General features: G+C 46.1%; 1 protein-coding gene across 7 annotated transcripts in view; it reads left to right on the top strand.

Moving 5' to 3' along the window:
• The window catches only part of CCDC85A (coiled-coil domain containing 85A), a 156,760-nt gene that overhangs the window by 107,098 nt on the left and 23,290 nt on the right, over positions 1–26,372 (top strand). For 3 of the 7 annotated variants that reach the window (XR_014218174.1, XM_082217725.1, XM_082217724.1), the window contains exon 3: positions 11,548–11,624. The exons of 3 other annotated variants lie outside the window; for them this stretch is intronic. Coding sequence is in view for 2 of the 4 variants with exons in the window: in XM_082217725.1 (XP_082073851.1) it covers positions 11,548–11,624 (77 nt within the window). In the remaining 2 variants the exon portion in view is untranslated. Of the gene's footprint in view, positions 1–11,547; positions 11,625–26,372 lie in introns of those variants that run through there. One more of the 7 variants, XM_082217728.1, reaches the window with a different exon arrangement.

Here is a 26,372-nt window from a genome sequence, read left to right as displayed (position 1 = left end):
AAAGGACCCCTTGGATGCAATTTTTGGCTATCTTTGACAAATTGACCATTAAAATCCTATTAATGTGGTAGATAGCAATAGGGGTGGCGGTGGCAGTGGGGCATTTTTCTTGGTGCAAGTCAGACTCCAGACTGCCTTCCATTCTTCGATGTGGATTCAGCAGAGAAATACATAAAAACCTTCTTGATGTAGGAAGGAGTCACTCTCAAGTACCCTCTTTTTCCATTCCTTCCCTAATAGTAGCAATTACTGAGCACTGAGTCTTGGAGACAGCTGAGACTCGTACACTTTACTCCTTGGCGCGATGCCAACGTCTGAAGAAAATTACAAGTCTCTCCCTCTCCCCCCCAAAGCTTCCTGTAGCATAAACAAAACTAAATGAGGCACATCAACAACACCACAAAAAAGAGCGATCGGGCAGGAGGGGTGCTCAAACTGCCGCTGCTTCCTTTGGTCAAAGACTAGATCGGTATTGATAGTCCAAGATTCCAAGTTAGGGATTAGATACCTTTGGCTTTCGGATAATGTTGGACTCTAACTCCTATGAGCTCGCAGCCAGCATCACTAATGGTCAGGGTGATGGGACTTAGAGTAGAACAATGCCTGGGTGTCTCCCAGGTTCCCCACACCAGTCCTAAGGAAAGCCAGAGCAGTTTCCCAAACTTCTGGACTACTGCAATGCGCTCTACGTGGGGCTACCTTTGAAGGTGACCCGGAAACTACAACTAATCCAGAATCGGCAGCTAGACTGGTGACTGGGAGCGGCTGCCAAGACCACTTAACACCAGTCCTGAAAGACCTACATTGGCTCCCAGTACGTTTCCGAGCACAATTCGAAGTGTGGTGCTGACGTTTAAAGCCCTAAACGGCCTTGGCCCTATATACCTGACGGAGCGTCTCCACCCCCATTGTTCTGCCCGGACGCTGAGGTCCAGCTCCGAGGGCTTTCTGGCGGTTCCCTCACTGCGAGAAGGGAGGTTACAGGGAACCAGGCAGAGGTCCTTCTCGGTGGTGGCGCCTGCCCTGTGGAACGCCCTCCCATCAGATGTCAAGGAAATAAACAACTATCTGAGGTTTAGAAGACACCCGACGGCAGCCCTGATTAGGGAAGTTTTTAATGTTTGATGTTTTATCATGTTTTTAAAATTCTGTTGGGAGCCACCCAGAGTGGCTGGGGAAACCCAGATAGATGAGCGGGGTATAAGTAATAAATTGTTGTTGTTGTTGTTGTTGTTGTTGTTGTTGTTGTTACAGTGGTACCTCGGGTTACATACGCTTCAGGTTACATACGCTTCAGGTTACGGACTCCGCTAACCCAGAAATAGTACCTCAGGTTAAGAACTTTGCTTCAGGATGAGAACGGAAATCGTGCGGCGGCAGCAGGAGGCCCCATTAGCTAAAGTGGTACCTCAGGTTAAGAACAGTTTCAGGTTAAGAACGGACCTCCAGAACGAATTAAGTTCTTAACCCGAGGTACCACCGTGTTATTACATCTCAGCCTAACCTCTCCCACAGGGTTGTTTGGGGGGTTAAATGAGTGGGGAGAACCATACATGCCACCTTGAACGTCTTGGAGAAAAAGGTGTGATATGAAGGCACGTCACAATCATAACACTATCAGTGGCTGCTAGTTATGATGGCGCCACATTGGCTGCCTCCGAACTAGGCTATTCAAAAAGTGAAACAAAAATGACTGGAGTACAAGGTGGGAGGTGGGAGGAGGTCAGGAAACAAGTGAATGAAGTATAAGAGATGAAAATATTAACCTATTTTCTGTTTAGCTTTTTGGTTGTTCTTTTCTTTCTTTCTTTTCTTCTTTCTTTTCTTTTGCGAATTGTTTCTTATTGTGTATTTTTTTTATATGTTTTGGTTTTGTATTGTTTGTGAAACTTTAATAAACATTATTTTTTTTTAAAAAAGTGAAACAAAAATGGCTTCTAGAGGGTGTAACAGGCTTTGTCTTTGCTGACACACCAGAGCAGGGTGGGTCTGGTGCTCTCTCCAAAACCAAAGTGAGCTCGCCTCCAAACGAGACGAAGAAAGGGAGGCACGCTCTCACCCTCCCACTTTCCAGACGAGTGAGGGATAGCAGTCCTCCTTTTCCTCCTCTAGATAAAATTTGTGCCGCTCGCATGAGACCAAGATGGAAGTGAACTGGCAAGCGAGTTGGTTGCCTAGCAGCAAGCTATGGCACGGTCTCTCTGCCCATCACCTTTGCTCCCACAGAACAGGCCCCAAGCAAGCCCCTCAGGGAATACTTGGGGACCAGGCATTTGATCAAATTAAAACCTCATTAAAGACCCAGATTCCAAATCTGTAAATCTCTTGATTAAAGAATTAATTGATTAAGCACACTGATGAATCGATAAATGCTTTCAGCCCTGCTTGTCTTTCAGCAAATTACCGCAGAAAGTTGGCAGAGGAATAAAGCTGCTTTAAGAACGTAATTGGTCATGTTTTCAGAGTGAACTGGATAACCTTTTGAGGCTTCCCACAGCGCTCTAAAGTGCCTGCAATTCATGGGCCTCCTTCCTCCTCCTCTGGAATAATTGGGCTCCTTTTTGCATTTTGGGGGGTAGGGTTTGGGAAGCAGGTGGTACATACCTGCGGCTGAAAGCGCTTCCCGAGGGAATTCTATAAGAGCAGGATACAAGAGCAAGAAAGTCCTTGCCCCCTGGCGTACAGTCTAAAAGTGGTGAAACGAAGGGGAAAAGGCATGGGGAGGGAAGAGGAAGAAAGCAAACTCATGCACCCATTCTTAAAGTTATCGTATTTTTCGCCCTATAAGACGCACTTTTCCCCCTCCAAAAATGAAGGGGAAATGTGTGTGCGAATGCAGACTCCTTGGCTTCAGCGATAGCAACGCGAAGCCTCCGAAGCCTGCACTCCGGAGGCTTCGCATTGCTTCCGCTGAAGCCAGGAGAGTCTGCTCTTTGAGGCTGGCGGTGTGGAAACCAGCGCTTCCCCCATCGCCAGCCCCAGAGGATGGGGGGCAGGGGAAGGTGCGCGACGCCTTGCCGCTACTCTCCAACCCGGCTTCGAGGCTGGCGGTGGGGGAAACAGCCCCATGAAAACCCCCTGAAAACTAGGTGCGTCCTATGGGCCGGTGCGTCCTATAGGGCGAAAAATACGGTAAATAGCACTTCTTATAGCTATTGTTTTGCCCTTCTGAGAAAGGAGTACAAAGAGACTTATGTAGTTTCTTTCACTTTACCCTGTGGGGTAGGTAAGGCAAGGGGGGGGAGTGTCTCAGGGTAACACCCCAGGTACTCCTATGGGTGAGGCCCAGGGAGGGAGCAGTTCCTTTAGGGGTTTGAAGAATGGAACTTGAAATATACTCAGAGTCGAGAGTGGATTTCATGCTCTTTATCCAGCTCATAGTGGTGAGGAGGAATGGAAGTATATAAAGAATGTCTGCTTTATATACATTATTTACATAATGGGCCCCACGTGATTGGCTAATTCTGGGATTCTCCTGTAAGCCAATCAGGTTGCGGATTCACTTCCACCTGGAGCTGGATTGGGTGGCTCCTGTGGACCAATCAGACTGCTGCATTCTGGGTCCTATTGTTCTAGGACCAATCAGACTGCTGCATTCTGAATCCTGTTGAACTTAGTACATAACAGAATTCTGTGCTGAAAAACTGAGTAGCTTCTCTTTTCCTGGAGTTGCTTTTAGGCAATCTTTTTTTTTGAGCATTCATTCTGATTCGTTTGTGGGGAAGTTAGATTAGGCTGTGTTAACGTCAGTGCTTCTCCACACTTTCCAGTGCATTTTCCTGTCTTATCACAAAAAATAATAATAATCAGATCTTAGGGAGTGGAGAAATGGTTTGTTGGGCAAGACCAGGGTCAGGCAACCTAAGGCCCATGGACCACAAGCAGCCCATGGGGGTCATTTAACCGGCCCCTCGAGCTGCTCCCAAACTGAGCCGCCCGCTTGGCGAGTCCCCACGCGCTGTGCTAAACCAGCGCAGTGCGGCACAGGGACTCGTTTTTGCAGCGCTGGAAATCTCATCTGCGCAGACGCCGGAAATCACGGGCACGTGCGCTCTGCTGGAGTGAACCGGCCCAGGCAAGGTAAACCTTGCTGACCCTTGGGCAAGACCTTCTTGTATTTGACTGAATCCCACCTGAAAATGATGACATTCTGGAAGCCCTGACTATGTTCCTGTCTCAGAAAGGGCCTTATAATAATAATGATGATTTATTATTTGTACCCCGCCCATCTGGCTGGGTTTCCCCAGCCACTCTGGGCGGCTTCCAACAAAGATTGAAAATACATTAAAATGTCACATGTTAAAAACTTCCCTGTTTTCTAAATGTCAGGTAGTTGTTTATCTCTTTGACATCTGGTGGGAGGGCGTTCCACAGGGCGGGTGCCACTACCGAGAAGGCCCTCTGTCTGGCTCCCCGTAACTTGGCTTCTCGCAGTGAGGGAACCGCCAGAAGGACCTTGGAGCTGGACCTCGGCATCTGGGCAGAACGATGGGGGTGGAGATGCTCCTTCAGGTATACTGGGCCAAGGCCGTTTAGTTTGTGGGTTGTCCCCACGCTTTGCCCTCTACTACTCTCCTGTCTCCAAGCATGTGCTTGGCTCCTAGATACTCCTTCCTGGTTCTCTGTCACCTTAAATAGCTCAGCGCCTCTTGCAGATGCTTCCAAGCATCTGGATATCCCATCTGGTTCCTGCTCACCTTAGCTTCACTACGATGCTCCATCACTGCTACGGAGCCAAGTCAAACCTAATTTGATTGGCTGCTTTTGCAAGAGTTGTGTGGGCTCTACAGGCCTCAGTTTGTGTGGGGGGGACCTCTAGACTAGAGGCAGAAAGGGAGCCGGAAAAAGGAGAGAAAGGGCTGGAAGAATGTGTGTGTGAGAGAGAGGAGGGAGGAGAGGAGAGGAGAGTTGGATTCAGCACAGGTGTTAGAGAGTTGGACATAGCAAGAAGCAGTGGCGTAGCGTGGGGGGTGCAGGGGGGGTGGGCCACACCGGGCGCAACATCTGGGGGTTAGGGTTAGGGGGTCAAATCCACGGGTTAGGGGGCGCAAATTACTTGCCTTGCCCCGGGTGCTGACAACCCACGCTACGCCACTGGCAAGAAGTCAGAAATTCACAATATCTTTAGCCCATGTCTCAATCTGTGAATCAGAGGTTAGAATGGAAAAAAACAATGCGCCTTGCAGGAAAATGTTCATCAAAGTTGTTTTGTTATTTATTTTATGGCGATGGTCTTTGGCTCTGGATTTCTAAATGATTTTGTAGCTGAAATGTAGAAATTCAATGCCAAGAACGGCAAATGTCTTCAAAATGTTGTACCATTCTCTGCCAAGAAATATTTCAAACTGAAAGGAGGGTTTATGTGACCATTCCTCTTTATTAGTTAAGTCTGGCTTGTATAAAAGTTAGTGTGCTGGACAAGGGCTAGGGCTACCCAGGTTTAAATTTTCAGTAGGGATGGAGGGTTAATAATAATAATAATAATAATAATAATAATAATAATAATGGTTTGGTTTGGTTTGTATTTTAATGGAAAGTTTCCTAATTGGCACTAAACAGTGTGCAAAGCAAAAGTCATATTTACTTCGGAATTCACACTTCTCGGAATTTTGCAAGGCGGCTTTCCAGCCCCACATATGTGTACAAAAATGTTTTTTTAGGGGAGAGAGAAAGCTTATAAAAAAAATCAACATTAAAAATAGCATTATATATACACACAGCTTTATTTCGGCCCATAGACCGCATTACAGTGGTGCCCCGCAAAACGAATGCCTCGCAAGACGGAAAACTCGCTAGACGAAAGAGTTTTCCGTTTTGGAGGTGCTTCGCAAAACGAATCTCCTATGGTCTTGCTTCGCAAGATGACAATGTCTTGCGAGTTCCTGCGGGGTCTTTTTCCTCCCCCCCTTTTCCTAAGCCGCTAAGCCGCTTATCAGCTGATCCGATAAGCTGATAAGCCGCTAAAAGCCACTAATAGCGCTAATAGCGCTAATCCTCTAATCCGTCAATGGGCTTGCTTCGCAAGATGAAAAAACCGCTAGACGAAGAGAATCACGGAACAGATTCTTTTCGTCTTGCGAGGCACCACTGTATATAATATGTGCATTTAAAAGTATGGTAGCTGGTAGCTCGGTTTCCCACAATGCAGTGCTACATTGGGTGGCATTTTGGGAAATGTAGATGGAGGCTCCCACATTCTGTGACTGCCATCACTACCAGGGTAACATCTGAGATGACCCATCCAGAGAATTCTTTGCCACAACCTCTCACACCTTGAGCTGTCCTAAACGGCAACATGGAGACAAAATTTCCAAATTGAGCCCTGCTTAGGACTAAAAAGGAGGTGGAGAAAAAGGCTGACTCCTTCCATAAGAACCCAGGATTAAAAATACCTAATTACATAGTGATGTATAATTACTGGCATTGTCTGCAAAGTGTGCGCGTTCAGAGGAGGAGTAAACTGCACCTGTTGGCTGGGGTATAAAAATAACTGTTTTGACTAGAAAAGAGATAAATCTGGATGGAAGGGGAGGATGTAATTCTGAATGTAATTTGGTTAGCAAAGGATAAAGCTTACAAGTGCTAAGGCTTCATTTAGCAATCATCAGAGGCACATACTTGGCTCCGAGTTCCAGTGAATTAACAACAGCGCTACACACACACACACACACACACACAGAGAGAGAGAGAGAGAGAGAGAGAGAGAACGTTTTGTTCCAGAAAGAAGTGAGCAAATCAAATGGTCACAGACTTGTAATTACTGATGAGAGAGAAATAAGCTGGTTAAGATGTGGCAAAGGTAAAAGTGGGCTGTTGTGTACATTTTGGGAGGAGGGAAGAAATGTGATGGAGAAAACGTTTTAAGCCCCGCTGATTCACCAAAGGCAAACCGCTTAAAAAATGCTTCCTTATTTGGTATGAATTTGCACCTTCGCAGCACTTCAACTTCTGCAAAGGGCTTTCTCTTCTACTATACCCATTCTACAGACAGGAATTTGAGGCTGAGAAATCCTGAATAACTCAAGTGACCACAGACCTCCCACACCACAGCTTGGCCCTCAGTATGTAGGAGGATCGTAACAGCTGGCTGCAGGATGTCTGTACAAAACCCAGTTCAAACACAGTCTCAATACCTGGCTTTGCGATATCCGTTCTTTCATTTCTCCCAACTAACTTCTCAAGGGCTGAAATGGCGCCATTGTGATTCCAAGGCTGCATCGCTCATGCAATGATGTGCTTTTATATCTTTCCCTTCTTATGTATTTTCTTCCTCTTATATGTTGTCCTACACACTCCTAGGCATTATGAGGAGAGACTGGATCAGGATTGGGGAGAAATCTGATTCGATTTGCATCTAAGGGGAGGCTTATCTATTTTGCACTTCCCAGAACAATATGAGAGCCAAAACATGGATTCTCAGAATTTTGCCAGTGCAGTGCTCCAGCAGAATAAGTGTTCAAAAATGTGTCTTATCGGGGGAGAGTGTGGCTAAAAATGCACAGGTTAGTGAAAATGATGGGCATGAAAGTAGGAATGACACTGTTATGTACTGAGTTGAATAGGATCCAAAATGCAGCAGTCTGATTGGTCCTAGAACAATAGGATCCAATATGCAGCAGTCTGATTGGTCCTAGAACAATAGGATTCAGAATGCAGCAGTCTGATAGGTCCTAGAACAATAGGATTCAGAATGCAGCAGTCTGATTGGTCCTAGAACAACGCAGCAGTATGATTGGTCTGCAGGAGCCAATCCGGCTCCAGATGGAAGTGAATCCACAACCTGATTGGCCTACAGGAGAATTCTGGAATTAGCCAATCACATGCAGCCCATTGTGTAAATAATGTATATAAAGCAGATACTTTGAGGGGACTTTCATTCCTCCTCACCACTATGAGCTGAATAAAGAGCATGAAATCCACTCTCAACTCTGAGTATATTTCAGACACCTATGGGAATTCTATTGGCAGTGAGTTGCACTGGGCACGTTACCACACCAAAGGCTCAGTCTCTGTAAAGGCTGACTGAAATCAGGCCTGGGGAGGACCACTCACATGGCCCCATCAGAAGATCAAGGTGGAGCCTGAGGAATAAGGTGGTCCTACCGGTATTTTGGGCTCAAGTTGTTTAGGGCTTCTTGAATGAACACGAGATCCTTGAACCTTTCGCAGAGGCAAGCTGACTATCAGCACTCCTCTTCCCCAAAAGAAGTAACATGTTGCTAGTTAGTAGTTGTTTCTAACATCACACGGCCATTTGCAAAAGGGCTTTGCAATACGTAGCCGAGTCACGAGGACAAGCCATCGACAACAGCAGTTTTCAGTTTCAACCATTAGTTTAAAACCAACAGCAGCTTAAGAAAACAAAACAAAACTCCAGTCACACACAGCACATTTACCTGGGACGAAAACAACTTCGGCGTTCTCTTAAAAGCTAGCGGTCATGAGGCCCTATGAACTTTGGGACGTTCCAAAGGCACTAAAAAGGTTTGGTCCTCAGTATCCATCCATCTTGGGACGCGGGTGGCCCTGTGGGTTAAACCACAGAGCCTAGGGCTTGCCGATCAGAAGGTTGCCGGTTTGAATCCCCGCAACGGGGTGAGCTCCCATTGCTCAGTCCCTGCTCCTGCCAACCTAGCAGTTCGAAAGCACGTCAAAGTGCAAGTAGATAAATAGGTATCCCTCCAGTGGGAAGGTAAATGGCTTTCTGTGTGCTGCTCTGGTTCGCCGGAAGCGGCTTAGTCACGCTGGCCACATGACCTGGAAGCTGTACGCCGGCTCCCTTGGCCAATAAAGCGAGATGAGCGCCGCAACCCCAGAGTCAGCCACGACTGGACCTAATGGTCAGGGGTCCCTTTACCTTTACCTTTTTATCCACCCATCTTAACAGCATGTATTTGGTATCACCTCTCTCTCTCGCGCGCACTGGAGAAGGGCCATAACTCAGTGTTACAGCATCTCCTCAGCTTCAGTCCCCAACATCTTCAGGTAGAGACTCCTGCCTGAAACCTTGCTTCCAATACAGTGTTGACAATACTGCAGGTGGTCCAAGCACTGGTCTGACTTGACAGAAGATCTATTTTCCCTTGTCTCTGTCTTGAGTCAGCACCATTGTGGGCAACCACAGCGGCGGCCAACTAACACACATTGGAGAACTTTGCTACTATTGCTGTTGCCACCCATACTCTTCTAGTAAGCCAACTCAACTGTCTCTCTCCACATCTGGTGGTAAAAAGAGGAGCGTGGCGTGACTCTCCACCTGTATGGAGGACACCAGGAACCTGGAGCTGGCCCTGGGTGCAGGTACCCGATGTGTACCTGGTCCCCAAACTGTCAGCCCACCTGGATGTGCTGAAAGAGTGGATTTCCTCCCGTAAAAACTTGCCAGTGGTGTGCGCAGATTTCCCTGAGTTGTCCTAGGTTCACTCATCGCTTGCTGTGACGACTCTTAGCGCATCAGAGTGCATGAAACCTCAGCTCACCTCTTTCCCTGCTGTCCCACAGCCCTATTTTTAGCCTGTTTACCGCACACTGTATATTAATCACTTCTGACAAACCACAATAGATTTGCCATCTCGCAATTCACACGCAGTCCCGGTGCGTGCGCATATTGAAATCTCCGGCGAGCTGCAGAATGGGAAGCAGCGAAACCTTGCATGCTGCCATTCATTTTTATTTCATAGGTTGCCTGGCAGGTGAGGTGATCTGGATATAATAGAGCCGCCACCTCAGCAGCAAAAACAAGTCTGCCAACTCCTGTTGAGCTCACGGCTTTGCTGTAGCCACATGCCTGCTCTTAAATCCAACAATTGCCCTAGGGAAGGTGTAGTACATCTGCTTGGCATGTAGAAGGTCTCCGGTTCAGTCCCCAGCATCTCCAGGTAGGCCAGGGGAAGACTCCTGCCTGAAGTCCTCAGGAGCTGCTGCCAGTCAGCGTGGGGAATATTGACCTAGATGAACCTTTACGGCAGCTGACTATATTCCTATGAAACATATATTTCGATTCCATATTTTAGAGAGATTGTTGTTATCATCATCAATGTTAACTTGAAAAGGCAGTTTACAGAGCTTAAAAGAACCACCTGCAGAGACATGAACAGCAGTGATAAAATGGTAGGTTTTATGTATTTATTTTTAAATAAAACCCAAACCCATCAATTTAACTAATGTATAAGTAGCAGGAACAAATACATAAATAAATAGCTCAGGAGATGTTCAGGAATTATCCACAAAGGCTAACGCAGGCCGCTACAGAGTTAGCCTTCAAAATGTTTCCAGAATTAAAGTCCTTATATTAAATAACTGCACTATATGGAGACAGCTACAGCAACTTGGGGAGACCCAAATTCTCAATCTGCCCATTCTCCCCCAACTTCAACAATGCCAGCTAATAGCAAAACCGGGCTTTGAAAGAACTGAGTCTGTCCAAGGTGTTGCCTCTAGATCACTGAAGAACTCAGAATTGTTTTCTGTTAAGGCACAGCAGTGGAGGATTTAACCCCCCCCCCAAAAAAAACCTAGCAAGTTTTAAGATTTTTAAAAAATCCTACATTGCTCTGCTTTAATTACAGAAAAGCTGCTCTTTGCCAACCCTGCAGGCTGCATTCTAGACAGCCTCACGTTGAGAGGCCAGCAAAGCCTTTTGGAGGACAAAAACAAACATCAGAAAGAAAGACCAGTACATATTTCAAAAAACGAGTAACTAAGAATTCGATGCACCCTATAATGAATGAATGAATGTGTGTGCGCGTGCGTGCTGTGGCAGTTCATAACATAAAATGCCTTACTCAGCTGTCTCTTAATTATTTTAAGCTAAGAAAGAGACAACAATTTCTTCTATTATGGAGAAAAGTGAATCCCTTTTACTTTCTGCACAAAAACAACCCCTGGACCAATTTATCTGCAATTTGGCAGGCTTAATCTATACGCAAGGGGCTCCTGTGCCTGTAAATTTCAGCCACTCTGGCCAAAGTTGGAGAAGATCTAGCTGTTTTTAATTCCCCATTACAGTGAATGGGAGAACAGATTCACTCCTCCTTTTACACAGAATGGCTCAGAATCTGAAACACAGCTCAAAGCAGAGAGTTCACAGGGTGATTCAGAAACAGATTGGATGTGTGTGTTTTTTTAAGACACATATGCAAAGTGGATCTGGGAGCATGTGTGTCCCTCTAGTTTTTAGCATGTGAATCTGAGCATGGACACCTCATGCTTCTGCATCACCCAGGGCGAGAAATGTGACTTCCAAACTGGTCCTTGAGACCAGTAGTTTAGATCCTGCATAGACAGAGGGGGGAAATGAGTCGACAATACCCAAACTTTGAAGGCTTAGATGGCTTCTAGCTGCAGCCGACACTTGGAAATATGAATCCAGAGAGCGCGACAGAACAGAATGCTTTTACCATATATCTTAGAGTAATTGCATAGCTACTGCTCAGAAGACACCCAGCCAGAAATCACCTGTCGGTGACTAATTCTGATTTCGGGTGTGCCAAAGTAGACGTGTGTGTATAATCAGAGTTCTTTTCTTTTGTCTTTTTTTAATTTTAGAATCAACCTTGTCCTATGTTAGGCAGCTGGAAGCAAGAGTAAGACAGCTGGAGGAGGAAAATCGCATGCTGCCCCAGGTGGGTGATTTCCTATTGCTAGGTACAGTAGCTCAGGTCCCTAGCTAGAATATCGGCACAGGTTCCTTTTGTTGGTGTTTGACCTCATCACGCTGAGTATCAAAGCCTTGGTTGAGCAGTTGAGCTTGAATGAATCTGAATGTGTTTCATGAGAGAGGTAGCCAATTTACTTGCCATCAGGGTTCACTGGGGTCAGCATCCCAAGCGACAGCAGGATCAGGGCCTCCAAGTTCATCAAGGAGGAAGCCTTGAGGCTGATGAGGAGCTGGAGGTAGATGCTGTAGCCAAAGCAGACCAAAAAGGTCTTAAGTGACAGGTTCAGGGTGGAAAGAAGAGTCTGAGAAGGATCTCTGGTTGCAGGTCCTAAGGCTGATACTTTATAGAACTAGGTGGTACTCTGTGGGGTCCCTGGGTCACCTGACCAGTACCGAGTCAGGTGGTATGGCTTGCAGTATTGCTGACATCATGTCTCTGGGTAACCCAGTACGGTCCACAGGGGATAAGGAACTTGCGCCCAATTGGTAGGAGTCCTGATTTAAAAGCTCATGTTGGATGATGGTTTCCTGTAATAGTGAACTCAGGTGTAGTGAAGGGTGCCGGCAGAATTGGAGCCAACATGACAAGTCTTAAGCAAGACCCTTCCTTCTGCTGCAACAGAGCTACCCCCCTGGAAATGGATTGCACAGGAGACCTCCCATTGAGCCACAGTGCACAGTTGCATGATGGAATGTGCCACCACCATATGTAGCGATGCCACCAATGTAGACAAGCAAACTCATAGAAGGTGAGGTCATGGATGCTGGTCATGGAGGTCATGACAGACTTCTGCGATGGAGCTCTCCCCTCCTCTCTGCTTTCCCGCAGTACCTCATGCTTCCTCAAGATCTGCTTCAGAGAATTGGAGGACCTCCTGGATCAGATTTTGAGAGTCTGCCCAGAGGGGAAGGGGAAGTCCCATTGCACGAGTGGATCTCCATGCATGCTGTGTGGGACACAAGCCATGATAGTATCAGAGGCTCTGGAGGCAGTTTCTGGAGAACAACAGTGAGAGAGGGGGATTGTCTGCTGGTGGACTTCCATAGGCATCTTGTTGACCACTGTGAGAACAGGAATCTGTTCTGGGTGATCCTTTAGTTCAATCCAGCAGGCTGCTTCTTATGCTTTCACTGTCCCTTCCATAATAACCCTTCCGGTTGTTTAGTGCAATGACTCATTCCTGTCTACCCTTTGGTACCCCTCTGATCACATCTGTGAAGAATGGACCTCCTTCCTTTGTAAAAGTGGACTTAGCAGCACGGTGCTTGGTTCCTCTGTGGGCGATTTCTCCCACACTGGTATAAAGGAATGAGAGAAGCCTTTCCACCCACGTGGTTAACAACCAGATGATGTGAGCAGCAGCAGGGCCACTGCTGCATGCAGATGACTTCACACATTCCCTTACTTGTGTGAGATCCACCGCCAAGAGAACAGCGAGTAAATATGCCAGGGGTGTTTGTCTGTCATATTCTTGAGGCGGTTGTGAAATGGTGGCAGCGGTAGTCCTTTTGAGGTGCTGCTTTCAGCACTTTGTGAGCTGAGCTAGTCTTGGTTTTAAGCACAAATCTCTCTTTCAAGAAAGCCGAAACCTCCCGTTCCAGCAATCAAATGCGCTCGCATCCTTTTGTTTTAATTTCTCATTAACAAACACCGTCAAGCACATGCGCTTGGGGTGTTCCAGATTAAATGCTTTCTCACGCTTTATCTTTGCCCTCCTCCCCCTTCCCCAAATGTTGCTACTTCGCTAGCAAAATCTCACTAGAGGCTCAAACCTGTGTTGTGGAATGAATTTTTGATTAAAAGAAGTCTAAAGTTACAAACGGCCGGCTTCAAGCGTTCATGGATTTGTCGGTCTTCTTTTCTGTCTTCTTTCTAATCATATTCTATGGAGAGCTTTGGACGCTGGAGGATGTCTTCCAAAACCCCATTGCAGTAATCCAAATTTCAGCTGTCACGGCACAAATAATTAGCACGGGTCTGGAGCTTTCACGTCTAAGCTTTTTCAGGTGGGATTGGAGGGTGGGAAAAAGTGGAAGAAGAAACTCAAACTTTCCAGGAACAGTTTAAAGTTAAAAAACAAACAAACCAGAGGCAGTAAAGTTGGGAATGGTAGTGTTCCCTATACGGCCTAGGACCCTCGTACCTACAGGACCGCCTCTCCTGGTATGCCCCAAGGTGGACCTTATGGTCTGCAAATAATAACAGCTTAGAGATCCTGGGCCTCAGGGATATTAGGCTGGCCTCGACCAGGGCCATGACCTTTTTGGTCTTGGCCCCGGCCTGGTGGAATACTCTGTCACAAGAGATCAAGGCCCTGCGGTATTTGACATCTTTCCACAAAGCCTGCAAGATGGAGTTGTTCCGCCAGGCCTTTGGTCAGGGCGCAGCCTGACTCCCCTTCTCTTTTTGTATAAGAACTAATATGAAAGAGGCCTCCCAGCATTCTCACAGGCCCTAATAATAATAATAATAATAATAATAATAATAATAATAATTTTTTTTTATATCCCGCCCTCCCCAGCTGAGGCCGGGCTCAGGGCGGCTAACAACAATAAAACAGTATAAAAGTATAACATAAACAACACTCTAAAATCATTCATTGTAAAATTAATTAAAATTAATTAATTTGATGTTAGCCGCCCTGAGCCCAGTTTCGGCCGGGGAGGGCAGGATACCAATAAATAATAATAATAATAATAATAATAATAATAATAATAATAATAATAATAATAATAATAATAATTAGCACTAAACTTCTTTTTAGAGCAAATTTCCTGACCTCTGCAGTTGGTGGCTAGCTGGCCTGCCATGTTATCATATTATTGTAGGAGGCGTCGATCAGAATTTATTTTGAACCACCAATTTGAATGCAAATGATCCCCAGGCCTGCAAAACAAAAGGATGTAAAACGAGGAACATTCCTTCTGATGTAGCTTACAGTTCACTTTAAGCTAAAAGGTTCATACAAAGGTTAAGCAGACCCAGGCTAGAAACATGTGAGGAATGAGCTGTGAGTGAACTAAACCCACCTGACCAGTTGAACATGCGAGAATCTTGGCAAGGAAGCTAGATATCCTCGCATGCTAGCTCAGGGTCAGGTCAGTGTCACCCACGAAAGCTGTAAATATGTGAGCTAGGGAAGTATGTTATCTCTTGGCAAAGGATCTAAGAGGAATGATGGAGCCATGCCCAAAAAAAACTAAAAAACTGGCATCATATACTTGCAGCATGTGCATCTTGTGTCATAAATCATATCAGAACGGTTGTTTTAATTGCTCCTACATCATATATGGCTTCTCTCTTGACCAATAAGAAATTTCCGTGTCTTCCCGGTGAAGGAGGAGGGAGAGTGACTACAGGCTATAAAAGCCTGGACCAAGTTGTTTACTGGGTCTCAGTCCGCTTGCTTCTCCCCCCGCCAGCCCCACAAACTCGGGGGACAGCGGGGCAAGGTGTCCCTGAAGGCAGAAGAGGGAGACGGAGCGCTCCGTCTCCCTCTTCTAGCTTGGGGATGGCTGCGCAAACCTGGGAGGGAAATAATTTTCCCCCCTTGAATTCCCCCCCCCCAAAAAAACTAGGTGAGTCCTATGGGCTGGTGCGTCCTATAGGGCGAAAAATACGGTAATCCCTAGTGTAGTAAGATGCCTTTGAAGCAGGCATTTTTTTAAAAAAAGTTTTTTATGCACCGCCTTACTCCCCACTGCATTGCCTCTCTCCCTCTCCTTCCCACTAAGTGGAAGCATCCGTTGGGGGGAGGCACGTGAAGTGCTGCTGCACGCCTTGCTGTCCTCTGCTGTGTTCAATGCATCGGTTGGAAAGATGCTGTGCATTATTTCAGATGCATTGCTGGGGGAAAGATGGTGCCACTCCTCCCAGACCTATACCTGTTCTAGAACCTCTTGACAAAGATTGATGTTTCTGGGTAGCAGCTCCTGAGATACCTACTGCTAAATCCAACGGGGGGATGATGATGATGATGATAATAATAATAATAATTTATTTATACCCCACCCATCTGGCTGGGCTTCCCCAGCCACTCTGGGCAGCTTGCAACAAAATATTAAAATACAGTAAGGCATTAAACATTAAAAGCTTCCCTAAAGAGGGCTGCCTTCATATGTCTTCTAAAAATCTGGTACAGCGAGCGGTACCTCGGGTTACAGATGCTTCAGGTTACAGCCGCTTCAGGTTACAGACTCCACTAACCCAGAAATAGTACCTCGGGTTAAGAACTTTGCTTCAGGATGAGAACAGAAATCGTGTGGCAATGGTGCAGCGGTAGCGGGAGGCCCCACTAGCTAAAGTGGTACCTCAGGTTAAGAACAGTTTCACGTTAAGAACAGACCTCCAGAACGTATTAAGTTCTTAACCTGAGGTACCACTGTAGTTGTTGTTCTCTTTGACATCTGGTGGGAGGGCGTTCCACAGGGCGGATGTCACTACCGAGAAGGCCCTCTGCCTGGTTCCCTGTAACTTGGCTTCTCGCAGTGAGGGAACCGCCAGAAGGCCCTCGGCGCTGGACCTCAGTGTCCGGGCAGAACGAAGGGGGTGGAGACGCTCCTTCAGATATACTGGAAGAGTCAGCAATCTCTGTTTGAACTTGTATTGAAGGCTTTTCTCGGATGGCATTGCAGGAAGTGTGAATGATGGACCTGAACTGCCAGCACTCAGGCATCAAAGATGGGTCCTGCTGGGGCCATGGCAGCTGCCAGTGGATGCTGGGTGCTGGTGCCAGCCCTGGTCGCAGCCTGCACCATACATGGGGCGGGATAAAGTGTGGGCAAGCTGCCCCAGTTGGAGCTTTGTTCTGAATGTGTGAACCAGCACGAAGTATCACACCGTTTAGTGATTTTGTAGGTTTTCCATTTGGCCAGGCGGTGAGTTAACGAACGCTGCTGCTCCCAGTTGGCCTGAGACTGGACAGGATCCAAGCTGCTTCTATGACCGTAGATGGCAGTTTTGGAGCAAGGAAGCAGACTCTGCTGCTAAAGAGTAGCAGCAGGCAGCTGGATCCTTGTCCCACAGATCATGTCAAAAATGAATTGGCTGGCTGCACAAAGGCATGTGTGTATCATCACTTTATGGCAGCGCTCATCCAAGCGCAAAGCTATGAAAGCCGGCTGGGTGGAAATATAGTGTGGAAGACCTAGAAATACAGTACGACCTACGTTCAGAGAAGCTAGAAATGTGCTTTGCAGGAGTTGCCCAGCAAGGGCGTCTTGAAAATGTCATGCATGACATAAAGCAGTTTCTCTGCAATCATCAGAGGCCTGGTACCAATTTTCTGTTTTGGTGCATAGCTGTCAACTTACAGATTTGAAAATAAGGGATCAGCAGCCAAAATAAGGGTTTTTTGGGCACAGGAATGTTCAACTTCTGAGCCCCTCCGAGCCAAAGGCAGAAAGCCCAGCCAGCAGCCAAACAAAGCCTCAAGCAGTGGTTCCCACAGCGCAGCAACCCGGCCAAGGGGATGCAGCAAGGAAAACCACCGTCCCCTCTCCACTGGGAAGCGCTGAGCAAAGGTGAGTCCCCAGGCAACGCGGCCGATTTGATCGGCACAAGGCATGCAAGCTCCACCCCCCAGTCATTCTTAGACTCCTTACTGGGTGAGCAACGCAGCCAAGCAACACAGTTGGAGCCTCCCTCCTCCCTGGCCAGCAGGGAGGGAGGGAGAGGAGCTGCTTCCTTTGAAACCTGGGAAATTTAAGGGACATTATCAATAAGGGACAGCAGCGGGACATGGTGCTGGGATAAGGGACTTTCCCGCCAAATAAGGGACTGTTGACAGCTATGTTTTGGTGTGGTAATCACAGGTTGATTCCTGCACTTTTTGTGCCTGTATAAAAAGTTCCTAGTGGTCACATGGGAAAAAAGATGCTGATTTGACAGCACACAGTATAGAACATTCCTAAACATTCTAGTTGCTGATGGGACACAGCTGTCGGGATGTTTGCAGTTTTGTTTCTGTGAGGAAAGAGAAAGTTGGCAGTTGTGATTCAGAGTAAAGCCTCACCTGTACCCTAGGGACAGGAGTAGCTATGTGGGATTGGACTGGGAGTAAGATCAAGTTGTAAGAAGTTGGAACATTAGGGGAGAGGGAGCCTAGAAACAGAAGGAAGAGTACAGCCACAAAACAAGGGCCACTGTGTTTATGTTCGTTTATATACAGGCAGTGACTGTTTTGTGGGGGGATTGCATTCTGGACCCCTGTGCACATTGCTGGGGCTAATTCTATACTAATAGACTAATATTGAAAAAAGCAGAAACTGGGGGGATACTTGAAGAATTAATGTTTGCTATTCTCTGGTCTGGCTGGAAGGGATGTTACTAATAAAGATGGACAAATTTATCAATTCCCAATTTGTCACTTTTGATATATTATTATATTTCTAATCTAACCAGTTATTAAAATTTGTTAACATTTTAGTGCGCATTTGTCTGAACTACACAATTTTGTATGCATTTTCCCCCTCATATATGCATAGCATTGTAGCAGTTTCCCCTAATATAATGGGTGGTATTCAGTGCCAGTTCTACTCAGGGAGACCCTTTGAAGTTAATGGACTTGGCGAAAATGAAGTTAGGTTCATTAATTTCTATGAGTTTACTTTGAGTAGGATTTAGTTGAATACAGCCCAATATAATTATGCAAGCTATTTTAACTAATATATGTGTTTTAATGCACACTTTCCCCTAATATGCATGTTTTCCTATACCTTTTTTCTTGTTGGAGAAGAGTGTATGGTTAATTGGGTCAGTTCATGATCAAATGTGAACTGAATCGAATATCTCCTCCATTGCTAGTTATCAGTGCAGCAAGAGATTGACTTTTTCTGTTGAACTGGCTCTATTTCTTCTAAACCAGAAGCCTGCTAATGGCATTCTTAAAATAATAATAATAATCATCATCTGGTAATGTAATTTGCCTTAAAGTGTCACCTTTTAATAGAACAATACGGCAGCGAATGCTATTGCCAGGACAACACTATCTGAACAAAACAGATGGATTCCACCTTTGTTGCCAGAAGTGTACAAGCAAATGTACAAGAGCTGGAGGAATTGAATCCTCAACTTCCATGGCAACGCGGCAGAAGTTGGACAAAGACGAGGCAGAATGCGCTTATGCAGAGGTTAGGCAATGAATCAGAAAAGAGGGGAATAATATCTTTGTGGATGATATTTGCAGCGGTGGTGTCAAAGACGGCGGAAATATACTTCATAATTACTTCTGAGCAGGGCGAGTTATTGCATATCCCACTTCTTTTCCCATTATTGGTTTTGGTATATAAATAGGCTTCTTGGACATAGCCGGCCCTGTCATTAGGCAGAGTGAGGAAGCTGCCTCTGGTGGCAGATGCTGGAGGGTGGGAAGCAGATGTGAGGTGTTGTGTATGCTGTGTGTGGCCTGCCCTGTATGCCCAACCCCAACCGAGCCTTCTGCAGAGAAGGGTGTTGGCCCATCGGCAGTGCTGAAGTGGACTCTTGGCTGTCAGTCCGATCAATTTATGTCCATGGAATGGGAGTGGGTGCCATCTTGTATTCTGCCTCATGCAACGAAATGTCTTGGGATGGCCCTCTTTTTGATGGGGCCCAGAAAACAGAAATAAGCAAGCAAAGACTGTCTGTCACTGGGTTGCTGCTTCAGAGCCTAATCAACCCCACAGTATGGAAGGAAGGTTATATGTGATGGAAGAAACATAGATGCTCTGCATCTAGCTTAGTATTGCTGACACTGTCTGGCAGCATCTCTTTGGGGTTTCAGGTTAGGCATTCCCAGTCCTACCTGGAGATGCTGGGATGGAACCAGGGACCTTTGACATGCGACGAAGGTGCTCTATGAATGAGCGGTCGCCCTTCCCCAAAGTTTGATGCAGTCGTTGTAAGTTGGGCAGTTGGGAATGGGTGTTCTTGTCAGTGGAGAACAGCCTCACTTTTCCAAACAGCCTTCTGCGTCCCAGAGATATGCAGGAGCTGAGATGGACGGAGGGGTGGTGGAGACGGAGAACAGCAGCCTGCAGAGTTGAAACTGCTCTGACATACGTGGCTCTCATTCCCTTCGCCCTCAGCTCTTTGTACCATGCAACATTATTTAACACAGTTGCAGCCTTCTGTCTGGCAGGTCAGTTAGTTTTGATGGATGAAACATTGATTAAAAATCTGGCCAGCAAGTTCTGTCTGCCTTTCTCTTTGGTCAAGAGACTGGTTGTTAGTTCAGATTTCTCTTCTCCCTCCTTTACACCTCCCCAGCTGATTTCCTGCAGTCTTCGTCTTCTTTTGGTTTTGATTCAACAGTTCTGAGAGTTATATTTTTTAAGAATAAAGCGCCAGCTGCCCTTTCTTAAACCTGGAGAACCAAGGTGCAAGATAGCATTGCTAACTCTCCCGCGAACTTCGTTTTGTCTTTCAACACCTCCAGCGCTTCCCATTTATCTCCTGTGCTTTTTCGTTCCATTAGTTTATCACCTTGGATTTCACCCTTTGCTTCCCTTTGACTTCACTTCAGCCTCTCCATATATTTTCCCTCCCCCATCTGCCTCAGCCTGGATTGTTAAATCTTCCCCCCTAGCTAGACTTTTGACACAAAGCCCATGCCAGCCTTTTCTACCACACATATTTATTTTGAACATCTATACCCCACGACAGCCCTGAAACCACTGGCTGAGAGAATGTTTTAAACTGTTTTTGGAATATGTATATATGATTGATGTGCTTCCTGTGCTGGGCTCCTTCGGGAGGAAAGGTGGGATATAAATACAGTGGTACCTCGGGTTACATATGCTTCAGGTTACAGACGCTTCAGGTTACAGACTCCGCTAACCCAGAAATATTACCTCGAGTTAAGGACTTCACTTCAGGATGAGAACAGAAATTGTGTGGTGGCAGCAGGAGGCCCCATTAACTAAAGTGGTGCTTCAGGTTAAGAGCAGTTTCAGGTTAAGAACAGACCTCCAGAATGAATTTAGTTCTTTACCCGAGGTACCACTGTATAATGAATAAAATACTGTATTTTTTGCTCTATAAGACTCACTTTTTCCCTCCTAAAAAGTAAGGGGAAATGTGTGTGCGTCTTATGGAGCGAATGCAGGCTGCGCAGCTATCCCAGAAGCCAGAACAGCAAGAGGGATTGCTGCTTTCACTGCGCAGCGATCCCTCTTGCTGTTCTGGCTTCTGAGATTCAGAATATTCAGAAAATACCTTGTTTTCCTCCTCCAAAAACTAGGTGCGTCTTGTGGTCTGGTGCATCTTATAGAGCGACAAATACGGTAAATAATAATGTAGCAGTCACCCCACACAGGGAAGCTGGTGGCAAATTTCCGCAGTTTATACATTTCTAAAACACTTAGGGTAGAATTCAACGTCTGCTGTGATGAGCGCACCGTGTGCACAAACATTTTAGCTTACCAGATGGAATGATCCCCTATCTCCTCTCTGCTGCATAGAATCATAGAATTGTAGAGTTGGAATGGACCCCTGAGGGTCATCTAGTCCAACCCCCTGCCAAGCAGGAATCTCAGCTAAAGCATCCATGACAGATGGCCACCCAATCTCTGCTTTAAAACCTTCAATGAAAGAGAGTCCACAACCTCCAGAAGGAGTCCGTTCCACTGTCAAACAGCTCTTATTGTCAAAAAGTTCTTCCTGATGTTTCGTCAGAATCTGCTTTATTGTAACTTGGAACCATTGGTTTGAGTCTTACCCTGTGGAGCAGGAGAAAACAAGCTTGCTCCATCTTTCATGTGACAGCCCTTGAGATATTTGAAGATGGCATCTCAGTCTCCTCTTTTCCACGCTAAACATACCCAGCTCCGTCAACCACTCCTCATAAGGCTTGGCTTCCAGCCCCTTGATCATCTTGCTTGTATCCTCTGCACAGGTTCCAGCTTGTCAACTGTGGTGCCCAGAATTGGACACAGTATTCCAGGTGTGGTTTGACCAAGTCGAAATAGAGTGGTTCTATTACTTCCCTTGGGACGCAGGTGGCACTGTGGTCTAAACCACAGAGCCTAGGGCTTGCCGATCGGAAGGTTGGCGGCTTGAATCCACGCGGCGGGGTGAGCTCCTGTTGCTCGGTCCCTGCTTCTGCCAACCTAGCAGTTCAAAAGCACGTCAAAGTGCAAGTAGATAAATAGGTACCGCTCCGGCGGGAAGGTAAACGGCGTTTCCTTGCGCTGCTCTGGTTTTGCCAGAAGCGGCTTAGTCATGCTGGCCACATGACCCAGAAGCTGTACGCCGGCTCCCTCGGCCAATAAAGCGAGATGAGCGCCGCAACCCCAGAGTCGTCTGCGACTGGACCTAACGGTCAGGGGTCACTTTACCAATTACTTCCCTTGATTGGGACACTGGACTTCTGTTGATGCAGCCTAGAATAGCATCAGCTTTTTTTGCTGGTGAATCCATTCTTGACTCATGTTAAGCTTGTGGTCTACTAAGACCCCTATATCCTTTTCACATGTAGTACTGGCAAGCCCATCCTATATTTAGATTAAGGTTGAATCCTGACAAGACAGAAGTACTGTTTTGGGGGGACAGGGAGCGGGTTGGTGTGGGGGATTCCCTGGTCTTGAATGCGGTAACTGTGCCCCTGAAGGACCAGGTGCGCAGCTTGGGAGTCATTTTGGACTCACAGCTGTCCATGGAGGCGCAGGTCAATTCTGTGTCCAGGGCAGCTGTCTACCAGCTCCACCTGGTACGCAGGCTAAGACCCTACCTGCCCGCGAACTGTCTCGCCAGAGTGGTGCATGCTCTAGTTATCTCACGCTTGGACTACTGCAATGCGCTCTATGTGGGGCTACCTTTGAAGGTGACCCAGAAACTGCAATTAATCCAGAATGCGGCAGCTAGACTGGTGACTGGGAATGGCTGCCGGGACCACATAACACCGGTTCTGAGAGATCTGCATTGGCTCCCAGTACGTTTCTGAACACGATTCAAAGTGTTGGTGCTGACCTTTAAAGCCCTAAATGGCCTCGGTCCAGTATACATGAAGGAGCATCTCCACCCCCATCGTTCAGCGCCGAGGGCCTTCTGGCGGTTCCCTCATTGCGAGAAGTGAGGCTACAGGGAACCAGACAGAGGGCCTTCTCGGTAGTGGCGCCCGCCCTGTGGAACGGCCTCCCATCAGATGTCAAAGAGATAAATAATTACCTGACATTCAGAAGACATCTTAAGGCAGCCCTGTTCAGGGAAGTTTTTAATATGTAACGCTGTATTGTTTTTAACATTGATTGGGAGCCGCCCAGAGTGGCTGGGGAAACTCAACCAGGTGGGCGGGGTATAAATAAATTATTATTATTATTATTATTATTATTATTATTATTATTATTATTATATTTGTGCATCTGGTTGTTCCTGCCTAAATGTAGAACCTGACATTTGTCCCTATTGAAATTCTTTTTGTTAGCTTGTGCCCAGTTCTCCATGCTGTTCTTGGGGGGTCTTGAGACCACCTCAGCAGCTATATGGGAAGAATGCTGGGGTATTTCTACTTAGTACCCTGTAGTTATGACCCTAGATTGGTTCTCTGGGCAGTCTACATGCTTGCCAGTGCAGTATATTTTCTTCCCTTCCAGAGCCAACTTAAGAACAGAAAGAAGGTTCTTGTTTCCGGGTTTCTTTTTTCAAAAAAGATCTTTGTTACAATGCCAATGACAAGGCCAATCTATAATGCAAATAAATACAGTATTTCTTTGTTGGAAGTCTCCATGCTCCCATTGTGTTAACTGTGTGTGCAAGTTGCAGACAGATAAGGATCGATTAATCCTCACACAGCTTCATTGCGGTGGCAGTCAAATCATTAGAAAACCTCCTCTCTCTTTTACCAAGAACTCACAAGTTCATCATTTAACCGGAAAGCTCCACTTAGAAACTGATTGAATGGTTATTCCTGCAAGATGGCAGCTTGCCTGCACTGCTTGGGTGATGGCCAGACTATTCAGGCATCTCATGGTCCCAAATGTGGACTGACCCTTATTCCAGCAAGGCTGGGGATTTATAGCTGGGAAGGCCTGTGGACCAGGGTTGGTAGGCACTATCCTGTTTTATGGGGGATATTCCTCTTATTTCAAATGTGGGGAATATTTGGCTTACTCCAGACATGGCTGAACTACAACTCCCAATATCCCTGGCCACTGGCCATGCTGGCTGTATATTAAGAGAAATTCACACTAAAATGTTGGCAAAGCTTTATGATGATGATAATTTTGTGTGTGTGTGTGTGTGTGTGTGTGTGTGTGTGTGTGTGTAAATGTGGAGAACTGAATTTACAACTGGAAATATGCGGAACCGAGAGAAGCCAAACTTTATAAATTCATCCACTCCAAAGCTTGAGAGTTTCGGTACCTGCAATAAATTCATCCTTCTGTAACACAGCCAGTTTCTCTATTGATTTGTGGCAGCGGGTGCAACCTTGGGTGACCTCTGTGCACAAATAATTGAGACGTGACATGGCTGGATCACTTGCTCTGCTCTTCAGTGTCGCCTAATCGTAAACAAGTAAATAAAATGATAGTGGGGGGGGGCTCTCATTCACTGGATGTTTTTAAGCAGAGGTTAGATGGCCAGCTGTCAGGGAGTCTTTAGCCGTGATTCCTGCATTTCAAGGATTTGTTCTTGTTGAAGTAAGAATAGCGAAATAGCAGCTGAGACGCTCAAATCATATATATGACTGACATAAGGTTATCAGATGTCCCCGCTTCCCAGGGACAGTCCCCAGATTTACAAATCAGTCCCCATACAAAATCCATTGAAGTTGAAAAGTGTCCCTGGATTCATTGAAAAAAAATCTGGTAGTAGTAGTAGTAGTAGTAATAATAATAATAATAATAATAATAATAATAATAATAATAATAATAAATTTATTATTTATACCCTACCCTGCCCATCTGGCTGGGTTTCCCCAGCCACTCTGGTAACCTTAGACTGACACTTTTCTTTGGAAATTATACCAATGCCCAGACTTTAATATTCAAAAACTTTACTTGCAGAAACTTATAGATGAATTAAAACATGATATTTACAGTCATATGCTTCTCCAAGCATGGGCTTAAAGCCTCTTCTTTCAGCTTCCAAACAAGTGTATTTTCCTCTCTTTCCAGAGCTCCGCACTCAAGCCTTCTGTATCTCAGTTAGGCCATGCCTTGCAGCTCCTATAAGGGATTTCCACTTTCCCCTTCTCCCGCAGCTTTGCTGTCTTTCTTTCAAGCAAAGAAGAAGCACTCCAACGCTCTATTCAACTTAGCAGTGTTCACAGTGGAGTCATCTTGCTTCACAAAAAATGGAGCCGCTCCTCCACCAGATACCTCCCAAGTGACCAACGTTATCCAGTGACATGAGAACTACTAGAGACCTCTCTAGAATTCAGTTGCCAACCAATCAAATTTAAACACATAGTAATGCATACATAGCCCGGAAGCTGTATGCCGGCTTCCTCGGCTAATAAAATGAGATGAGCGCCGCAACTCCAGAGTCGGTCACGACTGGACCTAATGGTCAGGGGTCCCTTTACCCTTTACCTAATGCATACAAGCATTTCCAATTTCAGTGACTTAAATCACTATACTTAACAGAGCTGGATGATCCTTGGGGTCTCTTCCAACTATGCAATTCTATGATTCTTTGAAAGCACATTTAATATTAGCAGTGCTTTACAGAGCAGCAACCAAAACACTGATCTCTGTCCAAAGCAGCTGCAAATCTATTATACAATCTGTTATACAACACAGCGTACTTGTGGCCATACTAGTTACGGATCTCTCTCTCTGTCTCTTTATGTTTGCTCTAGTCAAATTAATACAGTTTCTTTCTCTGTGCCCTTCGTTTGCTGAGGTTTTTGGAAACCGGATCTCAGGCATCTAGTTTGTTTTGGCCAAGATAAAGGTTACGTTACCAGGGGCTGGTGGCGCAGGGAAGAAAAGGACGTCCTCTGGCATCAGAAGAGGGGCTGAGCTGCACTGCCAGTCTGCCCAGCAGGAAACAATATGCCATCTTGGCTGACCACTTTTGTTGTTGAGATTGCAGATCCCGCTTAGGAGCAGAAGTAGCCTTTCCCCACCATTGCCGTCCTACTGTGCCAAATGAGTGATTGCTTCAGGATACAACAGAACTATGTCTGTTGGGGAGATTCCTATGGAGTCCTGAAGTGCCTGTCCTCAAGATACTGATGTACTGCTCTTCCGCTCTCTCCCCCATCATGTTCTTGGCTGTTCTTGCACGTCACTGGGAAATTGCTGGGGGAGACGGCAGCCAGCCAGGTTTTCTCTGATAGAGGATGGATGACAAATGGGAGACAACTTCCAAGACTGGGCAAATACAAAGGTTTCTCCACTTGTGCCAATTCTAATTGAGGAGAGAGAGAGAGAGAGAGAGACAGACAGAGGGAGGGAGGGAGAAGGCATCTTTCCCCTTTATTTTTCATTCAGCAGTGCTGCAAGCAAAGTCAGCCCTCATCCCCACTAAACGACAAATCACAATTAGCTCTTCTTCTAAAGGAAAATATGGCACAAACGATCCAATCGGGTCATTCGCAAAGAGTGAGACATAAGTAATTATTGTGATAGTCGTGTATTATTTTGCCGTATTTTATCACGTGCACCGCCTTCATGTTGTATGTGAGTGGGCGGTAGAGAAATACTTTTATAAATAAAACAAGCTAATGAAGTGAAGACTCCAGTGAGCTCATAGCATCATTCCATGGAGCAGTCTGCCTGCTGCAGC

Source organism: Podarcis vaucheri, assembly GCF_965113315.1.
Source record: "Podarcis vaucheri genome assembly, chromosome: 3".
Lineage (NCBI taxonomy): Eukaryota > Metazoa > Chordata > Lepidosauria > Squamata > Lacertidae > Podarcis > Podarcis vaucheri.
Note: the sequence above shows the minus strand (reverse complement) of the source record. Positions and strands in the feature narration are given on the sequence as shown.